A 16,494-nucleotide genomic window follows, 5' to 3' on the forward strand; every position below is an offset into this window, starting at 1 on the left:
AAAAAAAAAAAAAAAAAAAAAAAAAAAAAAAAAAGCCCTGGTTTAATCACCAGCACTGTGCAAAATTTAAATAAATAAAAAATTTTTGAAAAATCCAGTGTACGGCACAATGGATGGGAGGTATGTTTAGGCCAGCAACTCTCTGTTACCCTGTGCAATGTCTTAAACACTTTTATTTATTTATTTTTTGGTCCTGGGGATTAAACCTAGGGGCACTTTACCACTGAGCTATATCCCTAGTCCTTTTTAATATTTTATTTTGAGACAGGGTCTCACTATGTTGCTCAGGGCCTCTCTAAGTTGCTGAGGCTGGCTTTGAACTTGTGATCCTGCTGCCTCAGCCTCCTGAGCCACTGGGATTACAGGCGTGAGCCACTACACCCTGCTCTTTTGAGACAAGTGCTACCATGTAAATATAATGCATCCATTAAAAAATAAATAGAAAGAAGACCAACAGAGCAGAGGAAGGAGATCACAGGGAATCGAGAAGGGAAAGGAAAGGGGGAGGGCTGGGAATTGAAATGGAGAAAATTATGTTATATGCATTTATGGCTGTTGAACCCCACTATTATGCATAACTATAATACACTAAAATTTGGGGGGATTTCACATTTTTAAAAAACCCATATTTCACTGGATATGGTGGTGTATGCTTATAATCCCAGCAGCTTAGGAGGCTGAGGAAGGAGGATCGCAAGTTCAAGGCCAGCCTCAGCAACTTTGTGAGGCCCTAAGCAACTTAGCAAGACCCTGTCTGCAAATAAAATATATATTTTTTAAAAAGGGCTGGGGATGTGACTCAGTGCTTAAGTGCCCCTGGGTTCAATCCCCCATGACCCTCCCCCAATCCATATTTCTAGCTTCTTACAAAATCATGGGACTCTGATCCGAGTCACCACAACCTGCTTCATCTGAACAGCAGCTGTCCCCTGTATATAAAGGCATTGACTTTCAGAGCTGCCTAACAAATTGACTCTTAGCTGGCACCTCCACAGGAGTCGTTCTCAAGGAGGGGTAATTCTTCACCTCCTCCCTCCTCCCCAGGAGGATGCTGGACAGTGATTAGAGGCACTGTCACCATTGAGAAGACGAAGTGCCACTGATATGTAGTGAGCCAAGGGCAGACGTGCTACTAAATGTTCTGCAGTAGTCAGGGCACCCCATAAGTGATTATCTGGTCCAAGACATCAATAGCATGTAAGTTGAGAAACATCCTACAAAGGTTGCTCTAGATGACCCCATCCCGTCAGCCTGACCTGAACAGAGAGATTGGAGGAATCAGAAATCCACATACCTGGTTACAAGCACAGCTGTATCATGCTGGATTCCACCTGGATAGTTCTTGGAATGTTGCCACTGGCAAAAATTTTTTAATGTTGTCTGGGCATTAAAAGATATGGAAGGTCCTTCCTAAATACAGAGAAGAATTACGGTTGGTCTCTGCTAGCAATACCAATCAGAGATGCCATTTCGGATACAGATAGAAGAAAGAAGAAAAAAAAAACGTGATTACCTGTTCATTATGAATCACAACTAAGTTCACAATAACAATATTAATTAAATTTCCAATACTTGGGTCTTTATAGATAGAGGCTACCTGCAACCGAGATAAATTTTTCAAAGTTAATTGTGAACTCTCTGTAAGCAATAAGCAATTCACTTCTTAGGTTGGATTCCATCTCTTTTTTATGTTCCATGACATATACACATTCTGTTGTTCTGAGTTTTCATTCATTCAACATGCATTTATTGAAATCTCTTTGTGAATCCACAGATGGCACTTTTAGATAATAATGAATTCAAACAGGTTTAAATGCCAAATGGTATTTTCTCTCGAAACTGTATTGCTGCTTCACAGTTCTCTGTACCCAAACATTTGGATATTAATTTCCAATTACCGTCTCTCCTCCCATCTGAAGTCCTGGATCGCTAACTTAACAAAATCACAATGGCTAACTTACAAAATTACCTCCGCTAATAACTGCGGTTCTTTATGCTTATCACCCATCTGCATTCTCAAGAATCTGAGAAACCTGCTTTTGTTTTATTTTGCTGTAATTAATTATGAGGGCGAGCATTCACGGAGTGCTTATTATGAACTAGATCCTTGCTGAAAAACTCCATAGGCGTTTGCAATCAGTCTGCATAGCAAAACTCTGGGCTGGTTACTATGACAATCTCCGTGCAACCGATGAGGAAACCAAGCCTCAGAGAAATTGAATATACAGTGGTGAGTGGCAAAGCCAGAAATCTCAGTCTAGGCCAGCTGTGTGTATCATCAAGATTCTCATTACATTTCTGAAATCATGGCATAGATATGGACTTGGGGCTGTGGAAGGTTGGTTTTCTTCCTCTGGTCATGAGAGAGCTGGGGCATATGGGACTGAGCAAGGGGAGGGGGTGAGAGAGTGAGGGGTGGCAGGGTTGGGGCAGCATGGGGGAATGGTCCCCAGCCATGGGGTGGGAAGGAGAAAACCTAATGCAACATTCCCAAACATGTTCTTTCACACTCATCTGTGGAATTTATTAAAAATAGGTTCCGGCCAGGTGCAGTGGCACTGGCCTATAATACCAGCAGCTCAGGAGTCCAAGGCAGGAGGATCATGAGTCCAAAGCCAGCCTTAGTAACTTAGTGAGGCCCTAAGCAACTCAGTGAGACCCTGTCTCTAAATAATATATAAAAAGGGCTGGGGATGGGGCTCAGTGGTTAAGCACACCTGGGCTCAGTCCCCAGTACAAAAAAAAAAAGTAGGTTCAGGTAAATTAGGGTTAGTCTATAAAGAGGAATGTCAAGCTAAGGCTAAAAACGAGCTAGACAGATCTATCTGGGCTGCTATGGAACAATCCCTATTAGTTCAAGATAACAGCAATGTGTTAAACTCATGAGATGCTCCTTTTTTGTATAAGGTGAAAAAAAAATTGCTCAGTTGTTTCTCCATATCCAGGGGGGTTGACTCCAGGACTTTCAAGGATACTAAAACCCGAGGATGCTCAGGTTCCCTCACATAAAATGGTATAATTTTTGCATCTAACTTCTGCATATCCCCTAAGCTTTAAAAGCAGCTTCAGATGATTTACAGTTTCTTATAATGTTATATGCTATATAAATAATTGTATTGTTCAGCGTATAATGACAAAAAAAGTCTATATGTGTTCAGTACAGTTCAATTAGTTTTCCAAATGTTTTCAATCCACAGATGCTGAATCTATAGCTACAGAGGGCCAACAGTATATGCACATATTTGCATAAGTCATTAGCTTAGGTACATATCCAGCGTTAGCCTGCCCAATGTGGTGGCCAAACACCCTATGTGGCTACAGAGCACTTTAAAGGTGGCCAGCCCAAATGGAGATGGGCTGTGAGCATAAAACAAGTTGGTGTAAAAAACAAAATCAATAAAATCTCACTAGTAATTTTTGAAATGATAATATTTAGATAAGACAAATTATACTATTAATATTAGTTTCACTTCTTTCTCTTCTAAAAATAATGCCTCTTAAAACATGTGAAATTAAATATGTGGCTTTTATTGGGCAATGGTCAGGGAACTTGCATGGAAAACTTATTTTCTAACAATAGTTTGGGGTTTCATTTGTTTTTTTTTCTTTCTACATTTTTTATAAGAGCATTATGATTATGCATAGTATTTGGGTTCCTTTTGATGAAATGATATATATAGGGAATGATTTTTTTAATCATGCAAATTTAGTGTTTTTAATTCAATCCAATTTCAATGGGAGAAGAAAAATAGATTCCCAGGCTTCGCCCCAGGGCTACTTAATTAGACTACTGAATGTAACAAAAGCTCATGGGTGACTCTGATTCACAGCCAGCAGCACCCAGAAGGACTGAAGAAACACACCTGGCTGAGCAAAATTCAGAAATCAGATCGTGGGTTTAGGGAAGTAGACAAGATAAAGCCACTTGCAACATCTAAGCCACTTGCTAGATTTACCTGACCGTGGTCAAGTGACCTAACTCCTCTGAGACTCAGCGTGCTTATCTGTGAAATGAGTACGTAATTCCAACTAGCGAGATACCAGCAGAGTCAGCAATTAGGCCTCTAGACTAAGAAGCAAAGTCTCTAACACAGAATAAACACTCCACATTAATAACCCTTGTCATCACCATACAAAGGCAACCAATGAGCCATCTCAGGTTCCCTTCGGGCACTTGCCTGAAAGGTTGAAATGCCAGCCCTGAGTAACCCTCCAAAGCCCTGGGGGGAACCCATTCCCCCAGGGTGCATTTCAAGAGCTCTTGAATGACCTTCTTCTGAGCATACTTACAATTGACATTAACGTTAGAACATAGTGTTGCAGGTCTGCTCCGTGGTATGATACCATCCTGTGGTCCGCGACCACCATCACCTCTACAAACCGTGGGTAGGATAAGAAACGTTTGTTTCTTCTGTGCGTCCTCCTTTCCCTCATGCTGTCTGTCTTGTTCCCATAGGCAGAAATCGCCTTGGTGGCCAAGCCACCATTCAACACTGCCAAATCATCAGCCAGGCTAGTGCTCCTCGCTTTCCGTTTTCTTGTCCTGGTTTTCCTCCTGTCTTTACTGTGACTGCTTCTGTGATCTGTAACAAATCGAATAGAGTGCATTACACGACAAGCCACATCCATTCCATATGGAGAATTTAATTTGAAATGTGGCCAGCCCAAATGGAGATGGGCCATGAGCATTAAACAAGTTGGTGTAAAAAACAAAATCAATAAAATCTCACTAGTAATTTTTGAAATGATAATACTTAGATAAGATTTTTTTTTTAATACAAATCCGGGCATGGAGGTGCATGCCTGTAATCCTAGTGGCTTGGGAGGCTGAGGCAGTGAGTTCAAACCCAGCCTTAGCAACTTAGTGAGGCCCTAAGCAACTCAGTGAGACCCTGTCTCTGAATAAAATACAAAATAGGGCTGGGGATGGGGCTCAGTGGTCGAGTGCCCCTGAGTTCAATCCCTGGTACAAAAAAAAAAAAAATTAAATTTGAAATGACTTAAAATGCTGCCTCTGGACTCAGATTTGATATAAAACTTGATTGGCCCTATGTCATATTGTCTTACAGAGAGCAGCCTCTATAGGTACAACTCAGTTTGCAATCTCATTTAAATGACTGAGGGTCTGAGATTAGTTTCCCTGGGAAGCTACAATAAATGTACACTTAAGATATAGAAAATCAGGGGCTGCGGTTGTGGCTCAGTGGTAGAGCGCTTGCCTTGCACATGTGAGACTTTGGGTTTGATCCTCAGCACCACATAAACATAAATAAGTGAAATAAAGGTATTGTGTCCAACTACAACTAAAAATAAATATTAAAAAAAAAAGATACTAGAAAACCAGGCTTGAGTTTAGGCAAACAATGCGCAAGATTCCTTCCACTGGGTACCAGAAGCCTTGCTGGGATTTGAGAGGTTCTCCCTCATTGCCTCATAGTTCTTGGCCCTAACTATATCATTGCCATAGATATAGTTAGGGCCAAGAACACAGCTCCAGGGCTCTAAAGAAGGGAAATGGAGATGTTTCATAGGTAGATCACTTTTGATACTCAATGACATGTTAGATAGAAATCTGACAGGTGGGCAGGCCAGGAGGCAGCGCCAAGGAACTATAGAAAATACCTACTGCTGTATTCTATTACCTTTTTAGATCACTGTAAAACTGGAAATGGAAGAACACAGTCGGTGGAATTCAATGCCCCTGAAGTTTTAATTAGTGGGTTCAGGGCTGAGTTAAGGAAGGAGACTAAAGTCTGAGTGCGTGCAGGGGTCTACAACGTTAGACCAGCTCTGCTCACTGCCGGCTCCTGCCTGGGCCTCTTGGGTTCCCACAGTCCTGCTGTTCAGAGCATGGTCTGTGCACCAGGAGCTCAGGCAGGACCTGGAAGTGGATGGAAATGGGATTTTTCTGTTCTACCCCAGACCTGAGTCTCCACCTTGCAGGATCCCCCAGTGACTTGTATTCATACTGAGTTTTTGAGAAGACCTATCCAATTTTCACACCACCCACCACACACAGTCCACAGAGTGTAGGCACAGAAGTGCCTGTCTGGACCCACTTTGAGTAAAAACAAAATTTCATCAGTTCTCTTGCACATCAGTTCATCAATGTGCTTGAGAGCTTTAATGGCACTAGCTTGGAGTCTAGATTAAGCAACAGAATTGTACAAGGAAGAAACACACTTAGGTGGCTAAGACCTAAGGAGCAGAATTTGTCACCCCAATACCAAAATATACAGACAAAAAAGTAAGTGGTTGACTATTTGAAGGGGCCAAATATTTCACCAAGATAACCAATTGCTAAACCGATCATTTGAGTCTAGCACATACACGTTGCTAAATCAAACATAAACACTTGAGCATTTGGGTGATAATGTGAATAGTGAGATCTGTCCAACCTGTCAAATGGATGATGCGGATCCCAAGTATGGACAAAATGACTGGCCTGAAGCTGGATGTGACATTGGTTTTACTTTCAGTCTCTTTTAAGGATATTTCACATATGTATACCAGTGTCATAGGGCCAATCAGTTGTCATCCAAATTTGAAATCATCAAATGAATATAGAATAGACACTAACTAGGTTTTTTTTTTTTTTTTTTTGTACCAGGGATTGAACCCAGGGGCGCTTAACTATTGAGCCACATCCCAGCCCTTTTTATATTTAGAGACAACAGGATCTCCCTCAGTTGCTCAGGGCCTTGATAAATTGCTGAGGCTGATTCTGAACTCATGATCCTCCTGTATCAGCCTCCTTTTGCCCCCGTGCCCCAAGCCATTGGGATTACAGGGGGGTCACCAGGCCTGGCATCTTCTTTCTTAATACAGGTATTCACACCTATAAATTTTCCTCTAAACACCACTTTATCAGCATCCCACAAGCTTACGCATTTTGTGTCTTCATTTTCATTTATCACCATATATTTGTCTTAGGACCTAGCATGTCATCTGTTCCGGAGGTTGCTCCGTGTAGACTTCAGAAGAATATACATTTTGCTGTCGTTGGATTGGATATATTATAGCTGTCTGCTAGACATACCTGGTGTACAGCCTGTTCAAATTTTCTGCATACATGTTTATAACTACTGTACCTTCCTACTAAACTGACCCTTGCTTGTTTGTTTGTTTTATTTTTGGTATCAGAGGTTGAACCCAGGGGCCCATAACCAAGAGCCATATCCCCAGCCCTTTTTATATTTTATTTAGAGACAGGGTCTCGCTAAGTTACTTAAGACCTCGCTAAGTTGCTGAGGCTGACTTTGAACTTGTAATCCTCCTGCTTCAGGTTCCCAAAACACTGGGATTACAGGTGTGCACCACCATGCCTGGTTAAGCTGTTTTTTTTTTTTTTTTTTAAAGACAATATACCACCAAGTTTGTGAAAGTAATAATCCTTAATATCCTAGGTAAATATTTTGGATTAGTCTGCTCTCTGTTGCTATAATAAAATGGTTGAGGCTACATAATGTCTAACAAAATGAAGTTTGCTAGCTCACAGTTTGTGGGGCTAAAAGTCTGACACTGGACACCCCATTTGTTTGGCCTTCAAAGAGGGCCACGTGGCAGATGGCATCATGGCAGAAGCACAGGAGAGAGGTGTCACAGGGTAAGACAGGAAGCCAGAGAGCAGAAAGCGATCAAGCCCACTCTTTTTTGACAACTTATTCTTGTGAAAACCACCTGAGTTTTCATGAGAACTACCTCACTCTGTTCTGAGAGCAGAGCAACCAACCACCTAACCTCTTCTTCCTAGCCCCTACTATTTAAAGGCTCTGTTGCCTCTCGAACTGCCACATTGGGGACCAAGTCCCAACATGTGAATCTCTGATGCAAGTCCAAACCACAGCATAGTCTGATTTGACAGATTAGATTGATTCAGAAAAGGTACACTTATCATGGGGAAACACACTTGGGAAAATGTTGCATAGAATTCATTCTTTTTGGGGGGTGGGAGGGTCCCAGGAATTGAACCTAAGGGCACTTAGCCACTGAGTCACATCCCCAGCCCTTTTTTAGACTTTATTTAGAGACAGGGTCTCACTGAGTCGCTTAGCACCTCACTAGGTTGCTGAGGCTGGCTTTGAACCTGTGATCCTCTTGCCTCAGCTCCTGAGCCACTGGGATTACAGGTGTGCGCCACTTCGCCTGGCAGAAGCAACATCTTCCAATACATAATACTCCCCAGTCTTTTATCTAATGGATTAGAATCATATTTATTGACCAAATTAGCCCAACTAATTTCTAGCACAGTAACTATTTTTGCAAGTAATTTTAAATTGAGCATTAGAAATGGCATAAAAATAGCTACTATATCTTAGATACCTACTCAAAGTCCTTTCCCCTGAATAGAATCATAATAACAGAGTATAATTTCCACCACGGGACCACAGACTGTTAGGATAAAAAGAAAGTCATCTACCTTTTTCGTTAGTGACCTTTTAGCATAATGGAATCGGGCTAGTGTTTCAGGAATTTACAAGGTCACTTTGCTAATCGTTTTATAAGACCCGACTAAATAATAAAATTTCACCCTTGTGGAAATCACAGCACGAATGGTCTAGGTATCCTTGCTCATCTTTGTTTCCCTCTCTACATAGCTTTACTGTCATGATTACTTTTCAGTAACGGTTTCATTAAAATAAAATTCAGAGTGCATTAAATTCACCTTCTCAAAGTATATCCTAATTCAATGTTTTTAGTACACTCCTAGTTGATCACTGCTATTATTTAATTTTAGAATATTTTCATTGCTCCAGAAAGAAATGCCAGACCTATCAGCAGTCCTGGTCCCCATTCTGCTCCTTCCCCAGCCCTGGCAATGGACAACCTACGTCTCCTAGGATGGACCTATCTGGACAGGTCATCTAAACAGAGCCTTACAACATATGGCTTTTATGTAGCTTCTTTCTCCTGGGATAATGTTTTCATGGTTCATCCATGCTCTAGCATGTATTCCTGTTTCATTGCTTTTTATTGCCAAATAGTCTCCTGAATAGAATATATCATGTTATGTGGGTCCATTAGTCAGTTGATGAATATGCAGGATACTCAATAATCCAACTGGCCAACTGAATAAAGCTGCTATGAATATGTTTGGGGGGGTACTGGGGATTGAACTCAGGGGCTCTTAACCACTGAGCCCCATCCCCAGCCCTTTTATATTTTATTTAGAGACAGGGTCTCACTGAGTTGCTTAGGGCCTCGAACTTGGAATCCTTCTGCCTCAGCCTCCCAAACTCCTGGGATGATAGGTGTGCTCCACCACACTTGGCTAAGCTGCTACAAATATTAATATACTAAGTTCTGGGTAGATATATTTTCATATCTCTTGGAGATGCGCGCGCACGCGCGCGCACACACACACACACACACACACACAACTGAAATAACTGCTGGGTTACATGGTCCCTCTGTTTAAGATTTTGAGAAACTAACAAATGATTTTCCAAAGGTGCTTCCCCATTTTCTTGCCTCCGCTTGAACCTCAAATGTGACATTCCAAAACAGGACATTCTTTTTTTCATGTCTCTTCTTCTTTGAAGAGTCTTCAAAAATTTATCACCTTTTACTTGACTAAACAGCTTACCAAAAAAAATGGCCAAGTTCAAATTCTAAAAGAACACATCGATTCCTCCAGGAATCAAATGCACTCTTAGATTTGCAGAATAACATTTAGCAAGATGAACCTCACGTATGCATGTAAACAAACTTAGGCATATCTAAAAAGCAAAAAAACTCTAAAAGGCAGTGGCGGGCTTGCCGTCCCCACATAGCAGGCACTACTGCTAACACAGAACTCCCAGGACCTGGGTTGGTTTGGCGTTTGGAACTGTTCCAGCTTTGTGGCCATCAAAACCAAAGTAGTGACACTTATGCTACCACCAATAGCCAATATTCTAAGCGCTCCTGTAGTAAAGTGGGTATATGGGACTCAGGGACCTTGGGCACATCGCCGACTCTCACTCACCCTGCTCTCTTTTATAAAAGGAGATCAGTAAGAACAGTACCCACACCAGGCACGGTGGCACATGCCTGTCATCCCAGCAGCTCAGGAGGCCGAGGCAGGAGGATTGCAAGTTCAAAGCCAGCCTCAGCAACTTAGCAAGACCCTAAGCAACTCAGTGAGACCCTGTCTCTAAATAAAATATGAAAATGGCTGGGGATGAGGCTAGTGGTTAAGTACCTCTGGGTTCAATCCCTGGTTAAAAAACAACAACAACAACAACAACAGGACCCATTTCATGGAGTTTCTCCAGGGACTAGATGGAGACGGCGCTTGCATGAGCTGGCACCATACCTAGTGCTGAGAAATGAATGGGTAAATATTGCATCATTATTTTTCTATTTTTACCAGGCACAAAATTATGGCAGGACTTAGATGCAAAAGGAACCTTTTAAGGTAGAATGACTAAGTGTGCCTAAGAACAATTTCCTGGCTCACCGTCCCAATGTCAAGGACATGAATTGTATCCTGAAGTGGGGCACCTGGGCACAGAGTGGGCCCGACTTCACTTCTGACCCCTGGCCTTGGCTACTAAGCTAAGCGGGTAGGGCTTCAATCTGCCACATCACTAAAGGGCCTTTTCTGAGTCATCCCCCCCCCCAAGTTCCCTGGGTTCTTAAATGGGCATATAAGTACTGCTTCCATCTTAAGACTCTCTTGAGAATTAAGAAAGCGTATGTAGAACTTCTTCAAAATGATAAGTTGAATATTTGAAAACTCTCTTAAAATTCTCTTCTCGAGCACCTATTCTGTACAAGGTACTGACCTACATAAATTATTTTAAAAAGTGGCCACAGAATAAAAATAAAACCTAGGTTCAGTCTTTAAAATAAAGTCTTATAAAAATGTAGGATGGAACCAGGTGTGGTGGAATTCCACACCTGGAATCCCAGCTGCCTGGGAGGCTGAGGCAGGAGGATCACAAATTCAAGACCAGCCTCTGCAACTTAGCAAGGCTCTGAGCAACTTAAAACCTGTTTCAAAATAAAAAGGGCTGGGGATGTGGCTCAGGTTAAGTGCCCCTGGGATCAACACCCAGACCAAAAAAAAAAAAAAGTCATTAAAAAAAATTCACAAAGCGTTAACAATAATTGGTGCAAATGTCGGAAATGAGCTTCACTGCACAGGGAGATCTGTCACTGGGGAACGGGACACTGTTCTCGAACGGAACTGCCTGGCCTTGCTATCCAGTGGTTACTCACTGAAGTGTTTCTCACCAGCTGGGCCCACCCTGTGCAGATCCGAATGCTAACCTCCGCAGCTGGGAAATTCATGATTGCTCTTTCATGAGGTTGATCAAAATTTAACTCTACTTCCTTAAGGTAATGAGCCTCCTTGTGACCTCAGGTCTAACTGGCTGGGGAATCACTGGCACAGGACCAGCCAGGGGCCTCGGGAGCACAGCAGAGGTCCCCGTTCTGCTCCACCTGAGCTTGGCAGAGGAGAGGAAAGCTGGGCAGGAGCCACAGCAGTCTCTCCCTCGGACTCCAGAGTCAGACCCAGGCTGCTTCCCTTCACGCCCCTCACAGGGCTCTAGCTGCCATTTTGGAGGCAATTTCCTGTCTCCCATCCTCGGTTTCCTCATCTGTCAAGTGAGGATAATAACAGCAGCTATCTCAAAGGGCCACGGTGGAGACGGTGAGAGAGAACACATGAAGTTCACTTGGTGTAGGGTGTGACTCATAGGAAGATCCATTAACTATTCAACAGGATAATAGTAATTAATATTTATCCTGGTAAATATTTAATACTTATTATTAATAATTAGTGGCCAATAACAATTATTATTATTAATGGTTATTGTTTAGTAGAAGGCAAAATGTCCCCTCTTATGAATTACTATATGTGCATCAGGGAGCCTCAGACAAACCATTCTACTTTACAAACAATCTTCTAAAGTCAGAGAAGGAAGGAAGGAGGGCTCTGCAGAGAGGCTGCCCTGGAACTTCTCATGCTGTGCCAGCCCTTGCAGTTGACAGTGAGAGGAGGTGCCGGCCCAGGGGACAGGGGACAGAAAGCAACCAGCTGCTGTGCTTCTCAGCTGGCTCCAGACACTGACAGCACTTTCCTGCCTTCTAGTGTCCCCCAGATCCGAGATGTGCACTGAGGGGCACAGGCTCAGGGGGACCTAAGGAAGGCATCAGTCAGGGTCCCCTGGGGGGACAAGGGAAGGAGTTGGTCAGGATCAGAGGAAGTTGAGTAAAAAAGCACAATGTAGCAAGAAAAAGAAAGGAAAAATAAATAAATAAATAAATAAAACAGCCACAAAACCAGGATTGTTTCAATCACAAAGAGCAATGTGTTTCTAGAATCTGGGTGGAGAAGGAGCTGGGGGCGGGGGATGGGCAAGCGCACAGGGACCTCTGATGTGTCTGAACTTGAACTCAACAAGATTTAATGTTTTAAAGGGTTCACCATCCGCCAGCTTTAAAAACAGCAGCGACTCCCTGGACGCTATCTGGATTGTGTCCCCAAGTTCATTTTCCTTAACAAACTGTGAGCTGTGTTTAAAACAGTGACAACCCGCAGTCTGCAGCCCGTGGACCAGGAACATGCACAGCGCTAACATTTTATAATAAATAGACACCCCGGCAGTGCCGGGGGAGGTTTTGGTGAAGGAGATTCCTTTTTTAGCTGGCCTGAAACTTTATGGACAATGTTTCTGTGAGAGCAGTTTATGGAACATTTGTCCCATAAGATATTTCCCCAAACACATCCTTTGGGTTTGCTAAACACTCTGCACAGCAGTCACATCTGGAACTTTCTCCATGCACAGGAGTCTTTGCAAAGCTCTGAGACATCTTACAAGAAAGAAACCGGTTTCCATGAGTTTAACCAAATGATTGCCAAAACTTGGGGATCCTTTCCTGATGACTGGGAAGCAGGGGGAGGGATGGAAATAGAAAAGGAAATAGAAAAAGATGAAGGACACTGTGCCAGCGTTTTCTCCTGGGAGAAAACTACCGAAAAGCAACAATGGTGGCCATGACTTTGGGACACAATAGTACTGGCTAAGCTGGGTGCAGTGGTGCCCACCTGTGATCACAGCGGCTCGGGAGGCTGAGGTAGGAGGATCTTGAGTTCAAAGCCAGCCTCAGCAACTTAGTGAGGCCCTGAGCAACTCAGTGAGACCCTGTCTCTAAATAAAATACAAAATAGGGCTGGGGATGAGGCTCAGTGGTTAAGCGCCTCTGGGTTCAATTCCTGTTACTACTACTACTACTAATAATAATAATAATAATAATACTGGCTAAGGTCTGGGAGAGCTTTTCTGAGTAAGGCACTCTTCAAAGCATTAAAGGGAGTAACTCGGTTCTTATTTCTCCTGAAACCCTTATCTGCATATCAGAAATGAGGAAATGGAGGAACACTTGAAATAACTTGAGGAAATATTTTAAAACTATCTTCTTGAAGTAACATAAAATGCAGAATGTACCCGGGCCTGTATTTTACTAAGGAACTGTTTGTTTTGGCTATTAATATCTAAATATTCTCTGGAAAATGTTCTTTTTGACTCATTCCATCACTAGGCAGCAGGGGACACGGGGCTTTTCTTCAGGGTGACAGTACCACCCTGCCCACTGCCCTTAGGGACTGCGTAGCCTCATAGGCCCCTTCGTCCCTTGGCTGGGAAACTTCTCGACTAGTGCTCTCCAGTGGAAATAAAATGCAAGCGACACACTGAAGGTAAGAATTTCTATGGGTCACGTTTTAAAAATACCAAAAGAGACAGATGAAATTAATTATTTTATAATTTTTTTTAGCTGTGGATGAGCACATACCTTTGTTTTATTTATCTATTTTTACGTAGTGCTGAGGATGGAACCTAGGGCCTCCCACGTGCTAGGCGAGTGTTCTGCCACTGAGCCCCAGCCCCAGATGACACTGATTTTAATAATGTGTTCCCTTTAACCCCACAGATCCAGAATGTGGCCATCTCAACATGCAGCACTGGCCACACATCAAGGACACTCTGGAGACTACAGAGGTCAGTGCGTTCTGGGCGCTGCTTGCAGAATGAACGAAGGGTGTGGTGACACTAACAACAAAGAAATTGGGCTCGGGAGTCAGAGGGACCTGGGTTCAAATACCCAGTTGGCATGACCTCGGGCAAGTCACTTGAGTCCTCTGTGCCTCAGGCTCCCCATTTATGGAATGGGTATGACCACAGGGAGGTGGGTCAGGTAAATGACTGAACGCGCACCATGGATCACTGTGAGCACTCCAGAGGGTGCCGGTGGGCACCACTGTCAGGCTGCCCAAAGGAAGTGGCTGCTGGGCTCCCCGCTGGTGACCTTGGCCCCTATTTAGCCTTTCTCAGCAGTCTGTGGCTCTGGGAGGCTATGCAGGGTGGGGTCCCAGGCCCTGTCCACAGCAGAGATGAAGGAGCACAAAGCTCTCCAGGCTCCTCCTGCCGAACACCCACCTCCCTCATGGGCCCCAGGCCAGCTGTCCTGCAGCAGCAACGCCTCTCACCCCGGGGAGAGGCCATGGCAGGGAATGGCCACAGGGGCACCTCCCCAGCCACAGGCCGCCTTGGGTAGCATCCTAAGCCCTCAGAGGAACTGGAGGTCTGAAGGCTTTCTCCACAGCTTTGCAACAGTTTCTTTCTTTTTGAGAGGTGGGGGGGACCAGGGACTGAACTCAGGAGCGCTCGGCCATGGATCCACATCCCCAGCCCTATTTTGTATTTTATTTAGAGACAGGGTCTCACTGAGTTGCTTAGCACCTTGCTTTTGCTGAGGCTGGCTTTGAACTCGTGATCCTCCTGCCTCAGCCTCCCAAGCCACTGGGATTACAGGCGAGCATCATTTCGTCTAGCTGAATAATAAGTCTTAAGCATTTCCTTTCTCTGTACCTCTGTCTTGGACAAACTTTATAGTTCAGTATCTACCATACTCTTTTTTAGGGGGGAGGGAGGTGCTTAACCAGGGTGCTTAAGCACCCAGGGGTGCTTAACCACTGAGCCACATCCCAGCCCGGCCCTTTTTAAAATATTTTATTTAGAGACAGAGTCTTGCTGAGTTCCTTAGGACCTTACTAAGTGGCTGAGATGACCCTGAACGTGTGATCCTCCTGCCTCAGCCTCCCAAGCCACTGGAATTACAGGTGTGTGCTACCATGCCTGGTAAATCTTAACATTCTTAAAAAGTGACATATCATACATACTAGTTCATCACCTGCTTGTTCACTTAACGTGTACATCCATGTTTGTTAACAAATCTATGCCATCATTTTTCAGGCTGCAGAGAAATCCATCATCTGCCCACACTATAATTTATTGATCTATGCCTCACCTCAGGGATACCGGGATTGTTTCTGTTCTCTTGCTATAAAAGTATGGTATTGGCACAATGGAATATTGCTCAGCTATGAGAATAATAAAATTATGGCATTTGTGTGTAAATGGATGAAACTGGAGATTATCATGCTAAGTGAAATAAGCCAATCCCCCAAAAACCAAAGGCTGAGTGTTCTCTCTGATATGTGGATACTAACACACAATAAGGGAGGGAGGATGGAAGGATAGAAGTATTTTGGATGAGACAAAGGGGAATGAAGGGAAGGGAGGGGGATGGGAATGGGAAAGACAGTGGAGTGAATGGGACAGAACTTTCCTATGATCATATATGAACACACGACCAGGGAAACTCCACATCATGTCCAACCACAAGAATGGGAAGCTATGCCATGTATGTGTGATAGGTCAAGATACACCCTAGTGTCATATATAGCTAAAAAGAACAAATAGAAAATTATTTAAAAAAAAAGAGCCTGGTACTGGGCATCATTCATAACTTCTTGGACATAACTGTCCAACGCTCTCTTAGAAACAGCACTGGCAGGCCAAGGGGTACATCCCACAAGACACAAAGAGAGCTGGCCTTGCTGAGGTGGGAAGACGAAAGAGGAATTTTAGTAACAGAAAAACACTGTCCCACAAGCCCAAGCCAACAGGGGGACCTTCCACGGGCTGCCTCCCTCCCCACATCTACCAGGGAGCCCATGAGGGTCACTAACTAGAACAACTCCTAAAGCCACCTGGGGAAAGTTCAGGGTCAGAGACCGAACTGGGGATTTCACCTGGAGGCCAGCAGTGAATCAGCAGCAGGAGGGGGCTTACCAAAGCCACCTCCTCTCCCCAGGGCTCCCACCAGACTGTCACTGGTCTCCTGCAGCCTGGGGCAGGCAGGCTGGCCAGCTCAGTGGAACTGACGAAGACCTACTGTGGAGGGACACTGCAGTCACAAGGGCCTGGCATAGGAAACTGACCCCTCGCCCCTCGTGCTGGACCCAAGGAACTTATCAACAGGATGCAAAGACAAATAAATGCAGTCACGCCCAAGTGGCCCAAGGTACACAGAGACAGCTCATGATAGCAGAGATGATCTGGAAAGGGAGCCACTGGGCCAAGAGTCACTTTCGCTTTCGAGAAATAGAATGTCAACAAGCTGCGCTGGGTACAGAGGAAACAAGCAGGCGGAAAGCAC

The 16,494-nt window shown here is 43.9% G+C and overlaps 1 protein-coding gene across 1 annotated transcript in view; it reads right to left on the minus strand.

The window, feature by feature from the left end:
• Adamts9 (ADAM metallopeptidase with thrombospondin type 1 motif 9) overlaps positions 1 to 16,494 on the minus strand; it is a 147,897-nt gene that overhangs the window by 121,367 nt on the left and 10,036 nt on the right. The window contains exons 3-5 of the mRNA XM_048801020.1: positions 4,291 to 4,583; positions 1,514 to 1,597; positions 1,295 to 1,410 (exon numbers count right to left, since the gene is read on the minus strand). Coding sequence (XP_048656977.1) covers positions 1,295 to 1,410; positions 1,514 to 1,597; positions 4,291 to 4,583 — 493 coding nt within the window. The remainder of the gene's footprint in view (positions 1 to 1,294; positions 1,411 to 1,513; positions 1,598 to 4,290; positions 4,584 to 16,494) is intronic.

The sequence above is a fragment of the Marmota marmota genome, unplaced genomic scaffold, assembly GCF_001458135.2.
Source record: "Marmota marmota marmota unplaced genomic scaffold, marMar, whole genome shotgun sequence".
Lineage (NCBI taxonomy): Eukaryota > Metazoa > Chordata > Mammalia > Rodentia > Sciuridae > Marmota > Marmota marmota.